We start from the raw sequence: 24746 nt of genomic DNA on the forward strand, positions 1-24746 counted from the left end.
TGTGATCCTCCTGGGTAGCGTTTAAACAGACAGAATTCTTTCTACCCAGATCCCAACATGAATTTATTTATATACACGGGCATATGGTTTCCTTTACATGTGTGTATGTCTGTATGTATATAAATCTTCAAATGCATAAATATACATGGGTGTTCTAGCTTACAGAATTAGAAATGTAATTCAGTTTACTCCCACAGAATAAGATTGAAGATAATGAGAACTGAATTAAAGCTTACTTTCTTTCACAGAATTCCTCAGAGAGAGAAGACTGTAATAATGGCGAACCCCCTAGGAAGATAATACCAGAGAAGAATTCACTTAGACAGGTATGAAATTCAGTCTTACTTAAAATAAAAAGCTTCCAACAACAAAGCAAAAGACAGGAAGCCCTGCCTGTCGTTCTTTAAACATTGCAGTTTAAATCAAGAGCCCTGTATTCTGAAGTCAGTCTGGCCGTAGCTATCAGTTTCAATCAGGTAACATTATTTCCCAATCATTTAAAAATATCCTGGATGCAAAAGTGCAAGACAGTCTGTATATATAGTAAATACTTAAATTGAAGTAAAAAGGTCTTGTTTAGGCAAGGTGACCTTTGTAGAATGGACATGGAATAGTTAACACTAATATTTGTTTCCCAGTAAAGATTATTTACACATTTTAATTTTAAATTAAGTAGTTTATTAAATAGCCCAGGTTAGAAGGCCTCCTGCATCAGCGTCCTGAGTGCTGGGATTATAAGCCTGTACCTCATGCCTGGCCAAGGTTCATCATACATTTAAATAACAATAATAATGATAATAATAATAAACAGATCTGTAACAAAGATGGTTTCCTTTTGTTTGAATTTGTTTAATTTATTTAGTTTTTCTAGAAGTGAAGTCCACTATTGATGATTACTTTAAAACCTTTATGGGACTGGAGCAATGGCTCAGTGGGTAGTGCTTGCCTTGGGAACATGAGGACCAGACTTCAGATCCCCAGAACCCATGAGTGTGGCAGACCACCTGTAATCCAGCACTGTGAAGGCAGAGATAAGGGATCCCAGGAGAGGTTCTCAGTGAATAAGGTACAGAGTGATTGAGGGCCTCTGCATACATGCACACACATACTTGCATAGTACACACACATAAGGGGAGAAAAAGAGCAAAAGAAAAAAGAAAAAAAATAAATCTCTTTCCTTAGGTTTCTGTGCCCTGCTTCCCAGAGCTAATGTATTTTACTTGTGAAAGAAAGTTCAGTCTTACGATTTTTTTTAATTAAAATATCCAAAGTAGTGACTGAAAAAAAAGTACTCACTACTGTAACCTGTAATATCTTCATTATTTACTAGAAACAGAACAAGTCATTAAATTGTTTATTTATTAAATTGTTATAGCTAGAAAATAAATGTCACATAATCATTTTTAGTATAAAATTGTATAAAATGAGTATGAGCAGCAGTATAAATAATTTTAATTTGTTGTGTTTATGGCCTTGTTCTAGGACACAGGAGAGCAGTGATGTGGTTTTTGATGGATACCCACAATGAACAAATTTATTTCATTTAGTCCTGTGATACCCCTGCTGAGTTGGTAGATATATGATTTCCAATTTACTGATGAAACTAATGGAGGCTTGAAGAGCTTAGCCTTGACCAGAGCTTCTCATTGATTTGGAACTCAGACCTTACTATTTCCAAAATATTTCTACTTATGCCTCCAGAGTCCAGTTTTCATAGCTTTAACCTAAAAGGAAAGTACTTGAAAACATGCCACAATCATTTTTCATTCATCGTATGTTAACACTTTTTTGTATAAGCACTTTCCCAATTAAAAAAAAAATTATTATTTTAAATAGAATTGAGTCAATATAGAAAGCTTTCAAAACAAACAAACAAACAAACAAATTGATGTTGGAATGGTTAGTTTAATTATTTGGAGATAGACACCAGCTCTGTATGCTAAATGAATAGAACAATGTAAGTAAGTGAGGTGAACTTGGAGGTAGAGACTCTGTCCGCTATACAGAAGCAACTGTCAAAAAACAATGATGCGACAAAAAGTTTTGGCAACTTTATTTAAGCTAACAAACGAATTTTCACTCTGCAAAGTTATAAATTAATTTTAATAGGCTGATCCAGATGGTCCATTTGGAAAATGGATAGGCTGATCTGTTGAAAATTAAACTAAATTTATCTCTCTCATACTTCAAACTGAAGCAAGAGAGAGAATCGTGCCTATTAAGTCCAGCACATACAGATGGACCAGCAGGTCACACATGGGACTAATCTGATTCATTTTAAAAATAAATGCATACATTATTGAATCATTTTCTTCTTGCAAGATCTGTTGTATGCAGTATTTGAAAGATTGAATGTTTTTTCTCATTGCTGTTTTACCAGGTTCTCTTTACTCCTCCACTTTAATTGAACCCCCTCCCCATTTCTTCAGAATGATTTTTCTAATATCTGTCATTCAGGGTTGTGATCCAAGCTCTGGAGATTAATTAGGTCATGAGGCTCCCCCCCCCCCTTCTTTGTAAAGGGTTTTATCTCCATTCTCTTTGTGAAGAGCATGAACTCAGTGTTCTGGGAAAGAGAAATGGCCTTTAGAATTAGGGAAGTAGGAGATCCTCCTGGGACCCTCAGAGCCTTTTAGCTTCTGGGTGTTTTAACAGCCCCATGAATGGAGATTTGTAAATTTATTGCAGTGCCATCTGGTTTTTTGCTCGAACCAGATTACTGTTGGCTTGTGTCTGTCTATTGTGGTGGTCACTCCCTAGGAGCTTGCCCTCTCAATCTGGGAGAGAGTGATGAATAGCAGGGGTCAATAGAAGCGGGTCACAGGGCAGCTGTCCGGGACTGCCCTGAACTTGATTACCCCACTGCTGTTTTGTTTTGTTTTTTGTTTTTTTTTAAGCTAGTACATAATACACAAGCTGTTTAAACTCCTCTTTTTCTCTGTTGCGTTTGACAATAAGGAAATGCCATTTGCTATTTTGCCTATTGTCATGATCTATAGATAAAAAGATGTCAAGGCCAACCTAAAGGGAGTGTTGCTTCGTGGGGCCAGTCTCTCAAGTTGAAATCCATTCACACATATTTCTAACAAAATTTCAGGAATCTTTTACCCTTAAATATAAAAAATTCACTTGTGCTTTAACTACTTAATACTGTTGTAGCTAAACCTTATAGTTTATAGATTATTCTCAGACAAAGATTTGCCATTGTTGATGGGACATGACTACTAATATTAACTTGGAAAACTTTTCATATTAGAGGAGCTGAAAGAAGGGTAATCACTATAATTCTTAGAGACATTAAAAGAATAATGGGATAATATAAATAACTTAATGCCAAAAATTGAATAGATAAAAATGGGTAGATTCTTTGAAAATACAGCTTACAAAATTAACACAAGGTAAAAGAAAGTTATGTCTATTAAATATAATATTTTAGTTATCAAAATGTTCATGGTTTCACTGGTTAATTAAAAAAACATTTAAGACTTAGAAATAATAGCAATCTTGTACTAAAACACAAAAAGGAAGACTACTTTTTGGCTTGTGTTATCAGACTACCATAATAGCACTTCCAGAACTTGACAGAAAATTACCAGAAATAGTGAAGGAGAAAGCTGAGAGATAAAACTCCTTTTGTCATCATTTGGCATTAAATATGAACTTTTAAAAAGTGTGACATAGATGCAGTTTTCTTTCTACTTTGACTCCTAAACTGTGAAGCTATAGAAACCATAGTCGCTGTTTTATAGTTTTTGTTCCATGTGTGATGGGGTTGGGGGGGGGGGGGAGGCAAAGGCCAGAGAAGATATGTGAAAGTGCTCTTTACTTCTTGAAAGTGTAGCATTACAACATGCAGCCCTTCTCTGCCCACATTTGGGCTAATAGGATCTGTCAGCTCTCCCTTTCTCCGTAATTGAGTAAATTGTGGCTGCTGCCTAATTCTTCTCCGTCCTCCACCCCTTTTGTGTGTGTGTCCACTTACCATCCCGAGAACGTGGGCAGTGATAAATAAAGCATTGAGTGGAGCTCTCTCAACTCTTTGAAAGCAGCATGATGCCAGCCCTCTAGTTATATTTCTTTAAGTGTTTACATTTTCCTGTATTCTTTCTCTTGTGTAGCTGGAACCCTGGGGATGCAAAGCCATGAGAGAGGCCAAGAAGCTAACAAAGTAGCTGTCTCCCTTGTTAGTTTGTTCCTTTATTCTTTAAAAACAAGATAAACCCATCTGGCTCAGGGCATTACACTCCCTCCCCGTGCACCTCTCTAGCGGGGACTTCACCTGCAGTGAGGGTTCACAGTGATTAGGGAGGGGCAGTAATTCACGCTTCCATCCTCTTCAAGGACGCTTTGCAGTCTTTAAAGGTGCTGACCCACTGAGTTAAACTGTCAAGGGAGGATAAAAAAGTATCTTAATCCCAGGAGGTAACAGCTGCCAGGTTTTCAACACCTTGCACATTGCTGCAAAAAAAGTCACAATTGTCAGCCGAAAGAAACATGAATCTGTTGCCGTCTTCTGTTAATGACTGGGCCTTACAAAAGGAGTTACATAAGTCTTTTGGAAGGAATAAGTAACTGTTTCCCTTGCCTGGGATTTTCTTCTCCCCTGATAAAAATCCCTACATTGTTCTAAACATCACCTTGGAGGAATGTAACATTGAAAGAGCCGATGGAAGCATGAATGGCCTTGTCTCCTTTCTACAGTTGGGCAGGTAGGAAGAAGATGCACATCACAGACAGAAAATGACATCAGAGTGTGTATTAACAAAACAGCAACAACAAGTCGTTCATAAACCAGTAAGCTGAGAGAAGACATACGGTGTTCTGTTCTTTGGAGGACAGTTTGTTTTCAGGCAGCATCCAGATGGGGAAATACCACAACATTGCTTTTTCAAGAGTCATTTCTCCTGAAAGAAAGGACTGAAACCTCACAGAACTCACTGCTTTTTATCAGATCCAATGTTTTGAGTATGCTGGCATTCTCTTCTTTCTGATTTGATTAATGGGGGGAAAGGTTTAATGAAGTCCCTGCTATCAGGCAGGCAGTTTTTTCTTCTATTTGTTTTAGGTTAGTCATTTTAATTGTATTGAGTAATTAGAAGGTACACACAGCCAAGGGAGCTTTGTTCTGATAATTGCTCAAGAAAACCCATTCCCTATCTGCTGTTGCTTTGTGTTAAGACACTTCTCCCTCTAGTGGCAATAGTAAGCACTTTGGCTTGGCAGTAGGCAAGGTGTAATTGCAACATGACAAACTGTGCTTAAGGGACTATCTTGTAAATACTTTAGGGTTCAGCATTATTTCATTATATCTTTGTGTTTTACCCTTTGAAACTTCCTACCTCCTCTTCCTTCTTCCTGAAGTGCTTTGGGCTTTGGATGGGGAAAAAACAACTGCCTGAGATGTTTATTAAACACACACACACACACACACACACACACACACACACACACACACACACACACACACACCACAGTGCATTCTGGGTAATGTTTTGCAGCTTGACTTAATTTTAGTCATCTGTTTTAATTACCTATTTATAAAAATGCTTTTGCATTTGTAGACATTATTTAATACTTTGGAAGAAGCACCTCATTTGAAATAAATAAATAAATTGTACATATTTTAAATAGTCTGTGTAAAAGATCTTAAAGGTAATTAATGTAGGTCTCTTAAGTAAGACAAAAGTGATCTTTCTGAGTCTGATGAAGTGATTTGTTTATATAACTCCCCTTTCTGCTGAATTCTTTAGCGCCTAATAACATTGTGGGGGCGGGGGGGACAACAAACACCCCAGCATGGTTTGGCAATCTGTGCCCAGCTTCAAAAACCCTTCTTCAAAAAGAAGCAATTTAATAACCAGCTTTCTTAAAATTACTTTGAGGAAAGAAGACCGTATAGGGGGTTAGCGCTTTGTTTTATTTTTATTTCAGTGTAATCATTCTTTGATAAATTGTGTAATCACTGACTTAGTAGAAAACATATTATTGAACTCCTGGGTTGTAATGACCATAAAAAGTGTATTTTCATATAGAGAGTTGAGATACTGTGAATAAATTATAAAGGAAATAGCTTATATGCTGGTCAAAGTCCATATGGGCCCAATTCATTTTGTGTTCAGTGCTTACTCTGGATACACCATTTTTAAAAAAGGAGAAAAAGGGAAAGAGGATGGGAAGCCTATTGTGCCCAGCTGCACACACTCTAAAAAAAAAAAAAAAAATTAAAATCTGTCCTTAGATCCACATGGAAGGGAAGCAGTTAGAGCAGTGGTTTTCAACCTGTGGGTCGCGACCCCTTTAGGGATCAATTGACCCCTTTCATGAGGGTCACATATCAGATATTTACTTGCAATTCATAACAGTAGTGAAATTATAGCTATGAAGTTGCAACAAATGTAATTGTATGGTTAGGGTCAAAAATGAGGAACTGTATTGAAGGATGGCAACATTAGGAAGGTTGAGAACCACTCACTGAGTTAGAGCTTTGTGTCTTGGATTGGGATTCAGCAGCGTCTGGATGTCATTTGGAAGGCCCAGTCCCAGCTTCCCTAGAGTTGTTTTGTAATTTGGTTTTTCTAGCCCATATTCTTGCCTGGGACATGATTTGATGTTACTGTATATCTAAAGGTCCCTGTCCTCCCACCACACCCCCCAGTCTCTTAAGCATTTTCATTATACTTTATCTTGTTTTGCTATAGGGCTGTTGAACAGATTTCTTAAGCAGCCCTTTGCAAGGTTAAAAGAATGCAGCTTGGTAACAAGTTTGTGTCATTTTAAATATATACCTTCTAGTAAATAAGGAGAAGCCTGGCAATCAATCCCTTTTAGTGTGTTATATGTTTCACCTGACAACTAAACCTTCTATTGATTAGCCATTACTTTGTTAGATAATCCTATGTCATTGAATCCATTGTAAAAAATTAAACTCTTTAAAATGTTTTACCCTAGCAGCAGTGTGAAAATTGAAAACTTGTTCAGAATTACAGCCTGCTTTCACAAAGAAGGTAGTTTTCAGCCAGGCATCTTGCTGGTTTATGCTTATGTGCTTTATATGCAATATAAAAACGTATTAAAGTACTCCAACGCAAAACTCTGTGCCTCTGGTTCAGCAATGAAGCTACCTGTTCAGATTTTGCACGGGGACAAAGCCTAGCTTGCCTGCAGTCATTATATTCACTAGTTTGATTTTAAAATGGAAGGAATCTTATCATAGTAAATATTGTTTGAGGCTTTTTAACTACAGAGCGGTCAAAAGACTGGCAAATTTTAGCCACTTGTCCCTGTTGTTTCCTTGGAACATAAGCATAAAAAAGGTCATGTACCCATTTTACAGATGAATTGCCAAAAAGCAAAGTCTATATCCCTAGCAATTCTCTACTCTGGACAGTTAGTGCTCGAGTAGGTTTTCTGACTCTACCTAATGTTCCCCTGAGCATGTTAAAAGTCATTCATGAAGGAGAGGAAAGTTTGAATGAAATGAATTATTCTAGCATTCATAAATTTGTTTTGTTCTTTGAGACAGGGTCCTGGCTGGCATGGCACTTACCTTGAAGCTCAGGCTGGTCTTGAACTTGAAACAATCCTGTCTCAACCACTAAATTCTGGTATTACAGGTGTGAGCCACCATACCCAGCTCCCCTTCATAATTTTTTTAAAAACTTCTATATTTCGTTATTTTGTATGTGCATACATGTGTGTGTACACCTGCTATATACAGCACAGCATACATATGGAGGTCACAGGACAGCCTGGAATCTGTTCTCTCCATCTACCATTTAAACTAGAACTCAGGTTGTTAGGCTTGGTGGCTAACCCCACCTTTACCCACCAAGCCACCTTGCTGGTCCTCCTCCAAAATTTTTTAAAGCTTTTACTTTTTTTTTTTTTTTTTTGCATATGTTCAGCCACTAAGCTATAAACCAGCCCTCATAATTTTACTATTATTTATTTGTTTGTTTATTTATTTATTTTTGAGACGGGGTTTCTCTATATAGCCCTGGCTGCCCTGGAACTCATTCTGTAGACCAAGCTGGCCTTGAACTCACAAAGATACACCTGCCTCTGCCTCCCGCGTGCTGGGATTAAAGACTTGCACCAACACTGTTCAGCCATAATTTTATTTTTATGAATTCTTTTATAACTTAGTTGCTTTTTTTTTTTCTCTTCCTTGCTTTATTTTAATGACTTTGACTTCCAAAGTATGTTGAATTGATGTGACAAGAGTATCTTCCCCTTGTTCCTAGTTTTCTGGGGATAGTGTTAAATCTTTCATCATTAAAGCATGATGTTAGTTGGATATTTCTAGATGCCCATTATGAATTAAAGAATTTACCATTAATTCCCAGGTGTCTGACTTTTTAAAAAACTATAAGTAGGTATTTAATTTAGTTAAGAATTTTAAAAAATCTGTATGTGCATATGAGTTCAGGTGCTCTTGAAGACCAGAGGCCTTGGATCCCTTGGAGCACAGTTATGGACAGTAATGAGCCCCCCAACACAGGAACTGGGAAGAGAAGTCAAGTCTTCTGGAAGGGCAGTGTGTGTGGGCTTAACTGCTGAGTTATCTCTCAGCCCCTAGTTAAAAACTTTCTAAAAATCTGAATTGTTGTCTGGACCCCTGCCCCCATTCTGTTAATATGGTAATTACTCAAGTTGACTTTATTAAGAATTTTTTCTCTGTGCACTTAAAGATATTGGTCTGAAGTTTTCTTTGTAATGTCTTTGGCAGAGTTTGATGTCAGGATTATGCTGGTCTTATAAATGAGAGTTGGGAAGTGTTGCCCTCTTCCATGTCATGAAGGCATTTATTTATGGTCCTTCTATACCAGTGAAACAATTTGGGTTATAAGTTTTCTTTCTGGGAAAATTTTATAGCAGTTTCAGTCTCCTTAAGAAGTAGAGCTATTTGGATTTTTAGTTTGGATTATGTGATTTTGGGACAGTTTATATCTTTTGTGCCCTATTTATTCAACAGATAGTACTGACTTTGTTTGCTTTGGTTTTGGATAGTGTTTTTTATATTTATTTTGTTTGTATATTTAATTATGTGAATGTGGCTGGGAATTTGTATATGTGCATGCAAGGTGCCTTCAGAGGCCAGAAGAGGGCATTGGCTCTCATGGAGCTGGGGTTACAGGCAGTGTGAGCCCCATGATGTGGTACTGAGAACCCGTCTTGGATCCCCTGCATGAGTAGGATGTACTCTTAACCACTGAACCATTTCTCCAGCCCCTTGGTTTTGGTTTTTCAAGACAGAGTCTCAGATACTGAACTCTTGATCCTTCGCCCTCTGCCTGGAATTGTGGCTCCTGCTCACCACATTTGTTTTGAACCAGCATCTCACTGTGTATCGAAGGCTGACTTCCACTACAACTCTCCGGACTCCTTCCCTCCCTCCCTCCCTCCCCCTCCCTCCTCCCTCCCTTCCTTCCTTCAGAAAAAATCTACCTTTATAGACTATGCTATGTAGAACACACTGTGTAGTCAGTCCATGGTGGCCTCCAACAATTCTCCTGCCTCAGCCTCCTCGAATAACTTTTTATTTTAATCTGCAGTTTTTCCAGATTGGCTGAGAGCCTCTTTTTCTGTTACTTTGACTTATGTCTAGCTTTGTATTTCCCTTTAAAAAAAAAAAGTCTGTGTATGTCTGTGTCCACAGGTATGCATGCCTGTGGATTTAATGTGCAAGAAGAGGGTGGCTGGAGTTACATACAGGCTTGAATTATAGGTGTACACCACCATACTGTCTCTTTAGGTTTTTCTTTCTCTGGTGAAAATTTCCCCATCTGTTTACTCATCATGATCATCATCTTTCATTTAATCATTTCATTGAACAGATTAAAGACCTCTTTAGTGCTGTTCAAGTAGGTCATTTTTTTTATATTTCTTCTTGAATGCTCTGCAAGTGTGGTGATTTTTATATTAGATAGCGGATAGTGTAAATGATTCATTGTAGAACAAACTCTGAATCGGCCTCTGATGGAAATACTAGCAGCTCAGTGTGACTGTGTGGAGCCTTGGCCTTACATCTGAAAAAGATAGGCATGTTTGTTTTACCCATACGCATAAAGCAGATCCCTTAGACCTAGAATGTTTTTCTATCTCAACTCCTGGTCTTTTTCAGTGTCTTGGGGAAGTCTGACATTTTTTCTGTATCCCTCTAATGAAGTAAGAATCAAATCTAAATTCTTACCTTTTCTCCTGGGCACAAGCTGGAGTCTTGGCTCAGTCCCTTCAGCCTTCCAGGTGTTCTTTCCCTTGGAAAGCCCAGTCTGCCTTAATGTGTGTGGTTTAGGGGTTAAACATGGACTCGAGGAGAATTTAAATGTGTTTTCTAAGACCTCTTCCTTTCCCTGTGGCTCTCCTCTGTGGGATCTCTGTTCTCAATTGCCAGCCACTGCGGCAGTTCGGAACCCTGTGCTTGGAAAGCTCAATGCAGTAGGCTGTGGCTTCCTAGCTGTTACGTTCACCTTCTCCTGGCACCAACCGACTGGACTTTGAATGCTTCCAGGGGAAACACAGCTCACATCTCACCCAGTGTGGTTCTTTTTTAGCACCCTCTCCCTTTTTCACCCATTTTGTCTGTCTTCAGTGCCTCACATAGTTTTAAAAATATTTACTTTACTTCAGTTAAGCTATTATCCGGGCAGGAGAGATGGCTCAGAGATTAAGAGCACTAGCTGCTCTTCCAGAGGTCCTGAGTTCTATTCCTGGCAATCACATGGTGGCTCACAACCATCTGTAATAAGATCTGGTGCCCTCTTCTAGCCTGCAGGTATACATGCAAGCAGAATAGTGTATACATGATAGATAAATAAATCTAAAAAAAAAGTTAAGCTATTATCCAGAGGAAGGCTAATTCATTGTAACATTTCTGCCATTATTGGAATCAGAATTCTTTTGTTGTGTTCCTCTACCGCCTAACCACCCCCCCACCCCCACCCCACCCCCACCCCCGCTTTTCACATTGTTTATGTAGCCCATGCTAATTCCTAAATCCTGGGATTACAAGCATGGACCACCAGCCATGCTGAAAGAGCCAGAATTCTTTGCCTTAAAGTTTTATTAATTTATTCAATGAATGTTTATTAATTCATGTGTATTTTTTTAATATTTTATAAGAATAATTTTAATGGAACTAGAAAGACGACTTAGGGGTTAAGATCACTTGATACTTTTGGAGAGTACCCAGGTTCAGTTCCCAGCACCCACATGAAAATTTACAGCTGTCCATAACTCGTGCATTGTACATGTATGCATGCCAGCAAAACATTCATACACATAAAAGAAACAAAATTTTTAAAAATGCTTTTAATATATGTTGAAATAATTTCAATGATGAATGAATAAAACAAGAAAAGTTTCAACTTGTTTAAAACAAAACTCTTCTTAATATTGTTAGAGAGAACTCGGACTGCAGATGAGAAGGGTTTTTGTTGTTTTTTCCTACCAATTCTTTGAAAAATAATAATAATAATTGGTCAAAAGCAAATTTTAAAATTCTGTTTATACTTTTATAAACAGACAAGTGAGTGAATAAATAAATATGAGAAGAGACAACTCTCCCCTGTAGAAGGATTCCGATTTATAAAAATGTAGAAGGAAAAAGAAATTTAAGATTCACCATTAGAAAATTACTAGAGGCACGATCCTTCAAAGGATACTAGAATTAGCAGGTGAAATTTAAAATAGAAACTATTTGCATACCCTCAAAATATTTTCTCTAATGTATTTAATAATTCCCAAAGGGGAAATTACACATTCACAGTGAGACCAAGTGATCAAGACAAGTATCACTAGAACTGTTAACACATCTGTTGATTTGATGCCCTGAGAAGGAAGGGCATGTCATCTCACACATATCCTTCAAATAATGACCTCGTTCTGATCATGAGTTGAGGGAGATCCTATTGATTAACTGATTTAGAAGTGTCAGTCATGAAAGACAAGGAAAACTGAGAGCTTGTGCCAGATTATAGAAGACTGAGGAGGTATGACAAACACATGCAAATAAAGCTCCTGACAGAAGGAGACCGAGAAACTGAAACCTGTGTTAGTCTACACTTCATACACTATCAAGTTCACACACATGCCTTTTTAATTGAAGACTTTACCCAAGGCTGGAGAAGTGGCTCAAATGGTTAAGAGGACCCTGCTCTAGCAGAGGATCCAAGTTCAGATCCCGGCTCCTACATCAGGTGGCTCACAAATGCCTGTTGCTCCAAGGCAGTGGTTCTCAACCTTCCTAATGCTGTGACCCTTTAATACAGTTCCTCATGTTGTGGTGACCCCAACCATAAAATTATTTTTGTTACTACTTACTAACTGTAATTTTGCTACTGTTATGAATAGTAAGGTAAATATCTGTGTTTTCCAACGGTCTTTGGCAATCCCTGTGAAAGGGTCATTCAACCCCAAAGGGGTTGCAACCCACAGGTTGAGAACCACTGCTCCAAAGGAGTCATGCACACCCACTCTGACCTCTGAGACAGGTGATTCTGATGGCACAGAGAAGTGGGGAACAGTGATCTATGGTATAGATTCAATACCACCCACAACAACTTTAGGTAGGAAGCACATGCAGGAGGCTGAGGCAGGAGGGATTGCCACAAGGTTAAGTACAGCCAGGATTGCATTGTGAGACTCTTGTCTCAAAAAGGGATAACTGGACTCTGGAGAGAGCTCACAGGTTAAGAGCACTTACTGCAGCTAGGTGGTGGTGGCGGCGGCACACTGCTTTAACCCCAGCATTCAGGAGGCAGAGGCAGGTGAATCTCTGTGAGTTTGAGGCCAGCCTGGTCTAATGAGTTCCAGGACAGCCAGGGCAACACAGCAAAACCCTGTCTTGAAAAGCCAAACGAATGAATGAATGAGTAATGTGTTTTAGCTATGTGTGGGTGGCATACGCCTTTAATCTCAGCACTCAGGAGGCAAGGGCAGGTGGATTCTTGAGTTCCAGTACAGCCAGGGCTACACAGAGAAACCCTGTTGGGAGGGCAGGGAGATAAAGCATCTTTCACCAAGAAGGAGGACTGTACTATAGTCAGCATTTGTGTCCATTTCCTAGAGTTCTGTTTTTAATTTCCTTCTAATCAGTCTCCAAAGTATGCTTCAGATGTATTCTTTCTTTTGCTCTTGTTTTCTTTTGCTGTTGTGGTCCAGCTACGTAATCTAGACTGTCTGGAATTGGTTGTCTAGCCTGATCTGGCTTCCAGTTCACACTCCTCCTCAGTGATTAGTTTACAGGTGTGTGTCATCATGTCTGACTTATAGTTAATTGCTATTTTAAACAGAGCATGGAATCTTAAATTTTACATTTATTTTGTTATTTTATTTTCAGACACAATATCACTATGCTGCCCAGGCTAGCTTCAGACTTACAGTCTTCCCACATTGGCATCTATAGTGCTGGGATTATACCGTATCTGACTAAAGTTTGCATTTTAAAAGCTGTGTATCCAATTCTCTATCTCCCATTCATACCATGAATTCCCTGCTCACTTGATCATGGGCACACCATTGGCTTTTATGGGCTCCGTTCTTGCCTCTTCTCTCCTTGGTTTCTCAGCAACCACAAATCTCAAATTTAGAAATAGAATTGTATGTTGATTTAGAGAAATAGAAGAGAATCTGAAAGCTATGTCTGTTAGTATTTCAGTATCTAAAACAACAACAACAAAACAAAAAACAAAACAAAAAAATTTTTTTTTCTTAAATTGTCTCTACAGACTTACAACAGCTGTGCCAGGCTCTGCATAAACCAAGAGACAGTATGTCTGACAAGCACTGCTATGAAGACTGAAAATTGTGTGGCCAAGGTAAGTAACAGTATTCACGAGTTAACATTGGCAGATTAACATTCAGACCACATTGGCACAATGCTACATCTGTAATTGTCTTTTTCTTTCTTTCTTTCTTTTTTTTTTTTTTTTATAAAAGAAAGCATTTAATTAATTTGGGGTTTGCTTACAGTTTCAGAGGTTTAGTCTATTATCACCATGATGGGGGACATGGTAGCATACAGACAGGTACTGTTGCCGTAGTTGAGAACTACATCCTGATGAGTGGGCAGAGAGCCTGTAATTGTCTTTATTCAGTGTTGTTACCACAGACTATCATAAGATCATACGTTTATGAAGAGAATATAAGCAGGCATCACTTTATACAGAGTGAACTGAAAGTTGGCTTTTCTGTCTCTTCAGTTGCAACAGAATCTTTTCATTACCCAATCACACTGCTCAGTAAGATTTGTGTAAGACAACAAACAGTTTGTTTTGTAACTTCCTTTGTGGCTTGTTTGTTTGTTTTGTTCTTTGTTTGGGTTTTGGTTCCTTCAAGACAGGGTTTCTCTGTGTAGCCTTGGCTGTCCTGAACTTCACAATGTAGCCCAGGCTGGTCTCGAGATCGGCCTGCCTCTGCCTCCCGAGTGTTGAGATTCAAATCCAGCACTGCCATGCCTTCTTCCAGTGCGGCTGTAGCACATCAGCAGTACACTGATGGTAGCAGTGTGAGCAGAACAAAAGGCCCCAGAGGGCCCGGGGGGATGGTGTGCCATTGTGACTTCAGAAATGTCATATTTGGTGATTTTGAGTAGAAAAGTGTATGTAGCTGACATATGGGCCAATTCTTGCATATATAAATGTGTGTTATATCTCTAGATACAAAAATAATTTAGAAGTTAGAAATCTTTGGGGCTGGAGAGATGGTTCAGTGGTTAAGAACTCAGTGGTTAAAGACTGCTCTTGTATAGGATCCAGGTTCAACTGTCAGCACCACTCGATGGCTCACAGCCATCTGTAACTCCAGTTCCAGGGGACCCAGTGTCCTCTTCTGACCTTTGTGACCATTGCATGCACATGATACACAGACATACATATAAGCAAAATACCACCTATACATAACAAAATAAATTTTTTAAAAATTTTTTTAAAATTAGAAATCTTAAAATTTTTCTTTCAACTTTCTAGATTGACTGTGGGGAGCTTTTTGTTAGTTTTACCTTCCTGGGGATAATGTTCAGTATGAGTTATATTTCTAGAGTTTGTCTTCATTTTTATGCAACACTAACTTTTATCACCATATAGGGGTGTGTTGTTTTCCAGCTCTCCCGACTCCCTGCTTACCCTTGTGTATGTGTGCGGGCTCTTACCTACTGTCATTATTAGAGCTAGGACTTGATGTCATGTGGGCTCCATCTTCGTTAGGAAATTCAGGGAGAGCTGTCTGACAAAAAATAAACAAGGTAGCAGCTTATAAACAACTTACTTTCTATAGTTCTAGAAGTGGGAAGATCATTGTGACAGATTAAGTGTCTAGTTGAAAGGTCACTCTTCTTCAGAGATGGAGCCTTTCTGTAGTCTCAGGATGGAAGGGATGAGCCCAGCTCTGGGTTCTCTTAGTAATCCATTTGTTCATTTACTTATTGCTTAGTTAGGGCTCTAATTCTGTTCATGAAGACACTGTTCTCACACATTAGGTGGTTAGGGAGGAACACAATCATTCACAACACAGGAGCAACACAAATTTTTATTATATTTCCTAAAACACATGGTAATCTCTGACCTTGTTTTATTAGCTGAAAGTTTACAGCTTATAGCCATTGGAATTAGCCATATGAGAAATGTCAGAATTTATTTTAAATTATAGCTGCAAAAGGTAGGTTTATCAAATTGTGTCTTAAGTTCACATCTCAATTAGCTACAAAAAAATGAAGAGTAACATGAGTTACATTTAATTTTCAGTTACTTAATAATTTCTATGTGCTGCTTGACCCTGTTTTATATCTAGCATTGGTGTATGGAGATGGGGATCCAAAAAAAGTGTTCTTTTGATCCTTTTTTTGAACATGCTGCTCTCACTTTCATCACAAGTGAGTTACTTCTGGCTAAACAAGGCAGAAACTTAGCCTGAGCACCATCCAAGGACAGGGTGACAGTTTTAATGAGTTTCATTGAGAGCTGGCCAACTGAGCATCTGTTCCTGTTGTTCTCACACTCCTTAGCCGTGCCACTGAGTGTGTGTACAGTGTGGGGTGGGTTTGGGTTTGTTGTTATTGTTGTTTTGTTTTTCTTTTCTGCCCTCTACTTCAGTGGTGCACAGTTAGAAATCTTCTGGCATCTGGCACAGTGGTATAAATTCTTCATCTTCTTGGGTGAGGAAATAAGTTTGCTTGTTACTGCTCATCAGTCTGCTTCACCTGCTCCCAGATGGTGACCTTCTCATCCCATTCTTGCTTGTTTCAACATTATTCTGACACCTATTTTCTTTCATTGTCCCCTTAACCACTCTAATTGAATAATGATTTCTATAATTTCCAGTTGGAACACAACCAACTTCCTGGTTCCTTTTATTGGCCCACATCCTGTCTTCTAGTTCATTGCTTCAAATTTGAGCCAAGTCATCAAATAAAAATACATAACTGAAAAAAATGTTGATCGCAGTAACCTCCACTAGCATGGCAACAATGAGAGTTCTCCTTTCTTATTGCTAAACGTGTTGTTTCTGTCTCATGATGTCATGTTGTCTTTCCTGACCTCTTTTACTTCTTGACCTTTGAAAGAAATGACTGGAAATTATTTTTGTACATCTGTAAGCATTTCCCTCCTTCTTGTTCTTCATCTTTAGTTCTTAACAGTAGTAGTTTTGTCTGCTGCAGTGGTGTGGCTGTGATGGCTTTCCTTCAGAAACTGGTTGAGCATCTGATACTGATTCAGACTGTTCAGTGTGGCCTACGTGTCCAGCTGTCTCCATGTGAGAACCACTGTAATACAGTGAAGCCAGCCTTTTCCCCCTTAGAGTCAAAGCAACTGAATTTCAGTCAGAGAAATTTTGGTTTGGGTATAAATACTAATTGTAGTCTTAGCCCTTTCATTACTTGTTTGCATTTTACAGAAGACATTGGTCCTTTTCAAAATCAGGGATGAAGCCTGTTGTATTTTGTGTGTAGCTTTCCTCTGCTAGTACCTCTGTAGCCTTGCCGTTCCTGTGTGGAAAGGACACTCCTTTCCATTCTCGGTAAAATGTAAGGAAGCACAGCTGCTTCATAAGCTACCTTAGGTTGACCGCAGTCTCCTGAATCTTTACCTTATAAGAAAGAGATTCAAGAAAGAGACATTTAAAAATAAAAGCAGGGAGAGGTCCAGGTAGTATTTGAAGCCATGAAGTATCTTGTATCAGTTTGCTTTTTTCCTTTCTGTCTCTGTGTGGGATCAGAAGATGCGCACCACCATGCCCTGGTTAGTTTGCTTTTTAAAGCATTTCATCTGCTCATAGCCCTAGCGTTTATGAGATTTGTTTGGAGAACATGATGAGCTCTCTATTTATTGTAGCTTTAAATGGACAGTCATTATTGACTGTCAGCTTAGTCTTTAAAATCTATAATCACATTGTACCTAATTGTCAACCTTCATGTTTTTTAATTATGAAAGAAAACTGAGAACATTAATTTTTATGTTATCTTATTATTGACTTTATTGAAATACTACAGAAAATTTTGGTTAGAGGCTTTTCCATAATTTACCTTTACACCTCACACCCCTTCCATAAAGGGTACATGTACAGTTAAACATGAGTTGTTAGAATACCTACCTCTACCTTGATTCCTGGCCTAGATTGGGAAAGCTCTGTCTTTGTTTGGAATAGGTCTATTCGATGGTCTTGTGTACATTCTGTGTTTTTGTTGTTTGTTACTACTGTTTTTTACTTGAGACTAATAATCTGTTTGAAACTGACTGAGACAGAAAGATGTGATGTTCCTTCCCACTCACTCCAGATTTTGATAGAAGACTTGTTTTATTTATTTCCAAAATTATATCCGCAGGAAACAAGCTGTTTAAATTCAGATTATGCTGAAGCAAAATGGTCCTGGTATGAGAAGCAACGTGCTGTTTTACGAGCACAGAGTCCCTTTTCTCATAACTGATTGATAGTAAATATTTTCCTGAAGAATTATTGCCAACCATGAACAGTGCAACTGTTTCACTTTTTTTCCGTGCTACTTGCTGTACCAGCCATTGTCGGTAATTAAGATCTACAATTCACAATGCAGACGTTTGCACTTCCTCTGGGTCTGTGCTATTTATAAGGCGTTTCAGCTGTTCAGAGTTTCTTCTGAGTTTTAAACTACATGTTAACAGGCTCCTTTAATATACTACTGTTCCACAAGTAGGAAGTCAGACGTCTGTTGTTCACACAGACCCTTCTGACAAAGCTGCAGTTAGCTTTGTGGTGAACACAGCAAGATGTAATTGGGTCTTATCATCAAGGCCAGTGTGATTGGGAAAATTTGGAAGTGTAATACTGTTTTAAAGAAAGCAAGAATGAAATTCAGAATTAACATCTTTTCGTTCATCTTTAAATGGTGAATTTAATGTCAATGGTTACCAAGGTTTTAAGAAATACACTTATTGGCTAGAATTCGTATATTTGTCAAATTAAGAATGTGAAAATAAGCCAGGCGGTGGTGGTGCACACCTTTAATCCCAGCACTTGGGAGGTAGAGGCAGGCAGATCTCTGTGAGTTCGAGGCCAGCCTGGTCTACAAAGCGAGTTCCAGGAAAGGCACAAAGCTACACAGAGAAACCCTGTCTGGGGGGAAAAAATGTGAAAATATATTCCCTCTAGTTGTGCATGACTTTATGTCTCAAAAGACTTGGGACAAAATGGATTAGCAGATTGATAACACATATGTTATATAACAGAAACCTAAAGTAGCACATACCATTGATAAGGAAGGTGTCAGCAGAGAGCTTAGTCTGTGTTAAAATTGGTCAAATTCAAATTGTTTTAAACCCAACAGAGAATTGATATTAAGAACTCCAGACTCATCTAGGAATCTTCACAAATGATGCCCTAAACTCAGAGTTCCTGTGCAGTCTTGTTGCCACAGGCACTCATTGTTAAACATACAAGAAGAAACAAGAAACTGAAAGCTGTCAACAATATGTGTTTAAACTTTGCCCGGGGTGGAGCTCATCCTGGTTGTTGTTAAGCCTAGAGTCCAGCTGTATTGATTGTGCATATTGGCTACCAGCATCTTCAGCAGAGTAGATCTGCGCAGAAAGGCAGGGCGCAGGTTTCACTGCTGCTGCTTGATGGCCCTTGAATAGAGACAGAGCTTCTGACACAGCCATTCCAAGGCAGTTTGGTCAGAACCCAAAAACCTTCCACAGTCCTTTTCAACTCCAGTGCTTGTGTGAACTTCTCTTTCTCAGTGAACTCTCTGTGAACGTTTTTGGTGGTTTTTTTTGGTGTTTTTTTTTTTTTTTTTTTTTTTAAGACAGCATGATTCAGCTGTTGGGAGCCACTGATCTATCTGGCTGAGGCACTTCAAGATGCTGGAAGACCCTGTTCACATTTCCATCTAGCCAGGGAGCCAATAAGATTGAGTTTGTCTTTGTGGATTGATCTACATCAGCATGAGATGAGCCCAGTCAGTGTCTTCCTCAGTGAGAAAGGAAAGGTTATGGGAGAGAGGGATGAAAACAGAAAGTTCTTCATCAAGAATTGACTGCAGTATTGCCTACTGATGCATGTCGGATCACCCGCACAGAGAGATCACATGGCTTCTCCAAAAGTCAAACGATCAATTCGCCTCGTTTTGGCTCTGTACTTAATGCACAAACAGTGCGATCTGCGGGGCTGTAATTGCATTGTTAGGGCCAAGGAACAAGCCTGTGCCTTTTCAGCAGACAGCTGGCAGGGAGAGAGGCATGTTGTTAGGAAAGAGAGAGGCAAGGCAAATAAAATTACTGCTAACGCTCAGAGATCGGCAGGAGTCCTACTTGCCTAATCTTACCGGTGGGAGCAAGCGGCTGTTGTAATCCAATTATAGCAGCATAAGCAATTTGTTAGACACTCCGCATAATGTAACAATTTCCCAATAAACTCTGACTTGTAATAACGTCGGCAAGAGTCCGCATAAATCTGCCCGAATGGTGGGGGCTGGAGCGTTCGGCTGGGGGCTTGTAATTGGCGCCATCAGCACGTTTTGTGGAGTGCAGTATGGTGCAGTCTTTTAGTGCAGGAATTTTAAGGAGAAAGGCATGGCACATGTTTCTTAGAAAAAGAAAAGTGGCCATTAAAAGGGGAGCAGCAAGAAGGGCACACTCTTGCCTTCACATTACCTAGGAATCTCAGTGTAGAAAGAAGACAGGGGGAAGCCATGTTTCCTTCTAGTTCTAAAGAGGAGAGATGAGGGAAAGTGTGTGGATTAGTTAAATTCCTTTATTTGAAAGGCATCAGTTTCTGTTATTTATACCCTCATTCTCCAGTTCCCTAAAAATGCTATTTGGATAGCATTTAGATAACATTTTAACAAAATAGTCTTAGCTAGGAAAACCTTGGAATGCCAAGTTTATCCATTTTCTTTAGAAGTTTAGCAATTTCTTTATAATGTATGTATGTAAATACATACATATAGTGTGTGTGTGTGTGTGTGTGTGTGTGTGTGTGTGTGTGTGTGCGCGCGTGGGCGCGCGCGCGCGCCCGCGCGCACTTAACTTACATGCCCTGGACAAATCCCTTCACTGTTATCTCACTGAGTGTCAAACCTTTCTGTAGACTTCTGCCTTCTACTTAAAGAGCCATTACTCACTAAAGGGGTTTAAACCCAGCCTGTTTGCTTGGCAGCCTACTGCACTGCCTGCGTCGGATCTTAATTCTAAATGCAGTGTGAACATCAGCAATATTAGGATTACCAGTTAAGTTTGTTATTTAAAATATACCTGTATGATTTTTATATAAATAGCTCTGATTCTTAGGCAATAATATTTCTGTTTTATAAAAATATTATAGAGCATATTTGGGCTACAATTACTTATTGATTGGTGTCTGTAGTCACAGACTGGGGCTTTTATTTATACAAGGATAGGGAGATGAAGAATACTTTACACATGTCAGCTAATAGATGCATTTTCATGCTTCTGAATGTATTAGACACCCCCTACTTTCTTATGCCAACCCAACCCTTCATTGCCACATGATTTGTGTCACAACCACACTTTCAAAATAGGCCCAGGGTTCTCCAGAATACCCTGTTGCTGTGGGTATTATCACAATAAATATTTACTTTCTATATAAACATTTCCTTCTATTGGAGCAAATGCTGCCTTGTTTGACTGGAGCCACATCAATAAACTGCAGTGCCTCTAATAAAGCCACTCAGTGTCTGGGTTTAACTAATGGCTGATTTTCATGACTTTGACAGTGAGCTGTGTGCGTTATTTTCTCCTGATATTGTAAAAATAATGAGAGCAAATTAGAACAATCAGTTTACACAGATAGCTCCTGATTGGAGGCGATGGGCAATATGGCAGCAGGTAATCCATCTTCGGGCTCCTGTCACATTAACTTCAGCAGTGTGAAAAGATCAGGTGGGGTAAGCAGGGATCCTGCCCAATCGGAACACTGAAATTAATGAGAAGAGCATTGTTCTGTGATCAACCTTTTAATTAGCAAGACCAGAAATAGAGGACGTGATGAAGACCGCACCTCAGCCGCACAGTGCCAGGCACAGTTTCTAAGGGGAGAGGAAGAGACCTGTGGTTGCTGCCTCCTCCTGCTGTGTGTAGGCATTGTGATTCCGTCCAGAGCTCATTTACAGACTGTGAGAAATACCCCTCCTTTCCAAAGTCATGCCACAAATACAGTCAGTGTATTAATAAACTGTGGACTGGAATTCTATCGGGTCATTCAGGATTTTGATGTCAGTACTTTCTTTGGTGTTGTACTCTGGGTTTTACATTTTGATTAAAGCAAAAATAAACAAAATGAGTAACCATAGGAATTAAATTCTGTACAGTTCTCCTGTCACCCCACCTTATCCCTTCATTGTGGAATTTTTTCTGCAAGTAACACAGGGTTTTATGGTGTGGAGTGTTCTGTCACTTTGAGTTATTTAAAAGAGGAGCAAACTCCAGGCAGCAAGCCGTGGCATATTGAAATTGGGTTCTTTTCCTGATTCTGTTTATTAGGGAATTGGCTGTTTTGTTTATATATCTCTTGTGCCATTGGCTTCTCAGTGTTGGCACTGTGTTTTTTCAATTTTTTGTAATTGAGAATTGAATATCAATCAAGTATGATGTTTATGGAAAGGAAGAAGGGAATATAAAAAACATCATGAACTTAGAGTCTGAGTCATTCATTTAAAGCTCAGTTATATTAACGTTGTAACCTTTTTAATCATCCTTATAATAGAAAAGTTGTGTAGTACAATGGAAGGCATTAATGAGAGAAAATTTTTAGTCAAATGAGCTTTATTTATTTATTTATTTTTATTTTATGTAGATGAGTGTTTTTCTGCATGTATATGTGTGCCTGGTACCCTTGGAGGTCAGAAGTGGGTGATGGATACCTTGGAATTGGTGTTACGGATGGTTGTGAACCACCATGTGGGTACTAGGAACCAAACCCAAGTCCTCTGAAGCAGTGTTCTTAGACCACTGAACCATCTCTCCAGCCAAAGCCTGTGCTTTTTATGTCTTTCTAGAAAGCTTTAACTTTGGAAAAGTATATGATGACATCACATTTCACAGTGTTTTAGTCTTCACCCGTTAAACATAGTGACTTACTGTAAAAGTAAGTCATTTAATTAATACATGCTATGTGATGGAGTCAAGTATATAGAAAATAAGCTTTATTTCTTTTCTTGAACAGTTAATTGGCTTAGACATTATTAAAGGGATTAATATATTTTGGTTATCATGAACCTGAGTTTAGAATTGGTGGGGAAAGGTGGAAACTACATTATGAAATATTTAGATTTTGTAGAAGACAATCTTTTCTCATCTTAGTTAATAAGACTTGTTTAATCATTTATAATTAGTGTTGATTATAGCTATCATAATTTGTATAACTCTCTAGGCTTGTTGCTGTAAGATACACTTTATACACTTAAGTCCCTAGTATTATGCCTTCATGTAAAACACAAAACAAAGTGCTTCCTATCTGATCTCCCTGTTCCCTTCAAAAACCTTAATACTGTCAGAGCAAAATTTTAATTACCAGTGAGCCTTGCCTGAAATTTGTATAAATCAGTTTTAGGGTCAATGACATGATACCAGATAGTGTCCAGCAGTCCCCCAACACATACTTCAACATATTGATGCTCTTCGTATTAGTATATTATGAACAGTATACTAATTCATATTAAAGCCACTCTGTTCCTGAATGTGGAGGAGAAATTTTTATTCTTAAAACTATTATAGGTCCTGGTGGGTGTTGGCAGGTATAAACATTCTCCTTTCTGCCTATTTGGAAGTTTCAGGAGCCTGGATTCCTAAGCTCTCCATGAATAGATATGTTCTTAGTCACATGGTGTAAAAAGATCAGTTACAAAGCTTGTGAAACCCGAACCCTTCTTTTGAACCTTTCGGTACCCATGAGCTCAGGATCCATACATGTAAAATTTTATTCTTGTGTTCTGACCTCAGCTTGTAAATGCCTCCCCAGTGTATGACAGGTTTCATTAAGAATTTAATAGTGATGTCCTTCTTTCCTAAGAGTCTGGTTCATCTGCCCTATGACCTGCCAATATTCCTGTTCTGGAGGCTTCTTTCCAGAGAGAACTTCTTATGATCAATGCTGGGGTTCTGTCCTGTGGGCTTTCATTGTTTATACTAATAATTTCATAAATGTACAGTTCTAAATAAGTAAACAATTCCTTTTGACTTCCTAGAATAGCAAAGTACCACGTCACCTTAAATTCTGCTCATCTCAGCATAGGTCATGGGGCTTAGCTTGGAGAAATTGTCCTTAGTCCTTTGGAACTTAGCCAGTACATGCTTGTTTCAAGTTCTTACTCATGAAATGTTTGAACCTGTGAGGCTGTTGTAATCCTAAGTTCTCCTACACAAAGCAGCTCCCTCCATTCCTGTATTAAGTTGAGGGTTTTGTTTGCAAACAGTCTGGCTGTCACAGTCCTCCCTTCAGTTCCTGAATACAGATACCACAGATGTGCACCCTGTGCCCAACACCAGGTCAAGATGTTAACTGTCCATTTTGTTTCTTGCGTGCTTTCAGGTGGAGGGACTCCATCCCCACCCCCAGTACTAGAGGTCTAACTCAGGGTATGGAAGATGCTAGGCAAACGTTCAGTCCCAAACATGCCCCCCCCCTTTTTTTTAATTTAAGTTTTCTACTGAAAAATCTGAGGAAGAGCAAATACATGAGTCTGGTTTTGGCCTCTGCATTAGGTCCTGTAGACCAGCTGTGTGTTACCAGTTGTAGATGCAAACCTGAGGAGATGAGCTGTTCCGCTTTCCTGCAGAGGATAAACCCCGAAGCTTAGAGGCGTTGAAACCCCACTCCCATCTTAAGTTATGGAATCAAAGTTAATTCAGATCTTTCTGATCTCAAAGTCCTTGCTCACCGGAATGCCTTTCAGTAGTATTTTGAGGCCCCACCCATGTGCTCTCCATCCAATCTGCTTCCCCTTTGGACAATTTTCCTCCTTTTGACTTCTGTATAGTACTTTGACTAACCTTCCTGCCACCTCAACCCTTTACTGCTTATCAAGTATCTATATTCAGAAATTTTGTTTTTGTGGTTGTGGGTTTTTTTGTTTTGTTTTGTTTTGTTTTTTGTTTTTTCGAGACAGGGTTTCTCTGTGTAGCTTTTCGCCTTTCCTGGAACTCACTCTGTAGCCCAGGCTGGCCTCGAACTCACAGAGATCTGCCTGCCTCTGCCTCCTCCCTAGTGCTGGGATTAAAGGCGTGTGCCACCACTGCCCAGCTTATATTCAGAAAATT

At 39.0% G+C, this 24746-nt stretch overlaps 1 protein-coding gene across 27 annotated transcripts in view; it reads left to right on the forward strand.

Annotated features, from left to right (window-relative positions):
* The window catches only part of Btrc (beta-transducin repeat containing E3 ubiquitin protein ligase), a 188629-nt gene that overhangs the window by 112435 nt on the left and 51448 nt on the right, over positions 1 to 24746 (forward strand). For 22 of the 27 annotated variants that reach the window (XM_016006688.3, XM_006988185.4, XM_006988186.4 and 19 more), the window contains 2 exons: positions 249 to 326; positions 13728 to 13817. In XM_016006688.3, the coding sequence (XP_015862174.1) occupies positions 249 to 326; positions 13728 to 13817 (168 nt within the window). The remainder of the gene's footprint in view (positions 1 to 248; positions 327 to 13727; positions 13818 to 24746) is intronic. The other 5 variants (XM_042264406.2, XM_042264379.2, XM_042264396.2 and 2 more) reach the window with 1 other exon arrangement.

This window comes from Peromyscus maniculatus, chromosome 1, assembly GCF_049852395.1.
Source record: "Peromyscus maniculatus bairdii isolate BWxNUB_F1_BW_parent chromosome 1, HU_Pman_BW_mat_3.1, whole genome shotgun sequence".
NCBI classification, from domain to species: Eukaryota; Metazoa; Chordata; class Mammalia; order Rodentia; family Cricetidae; genus Peromyscus; species Peromyscus maniculatus.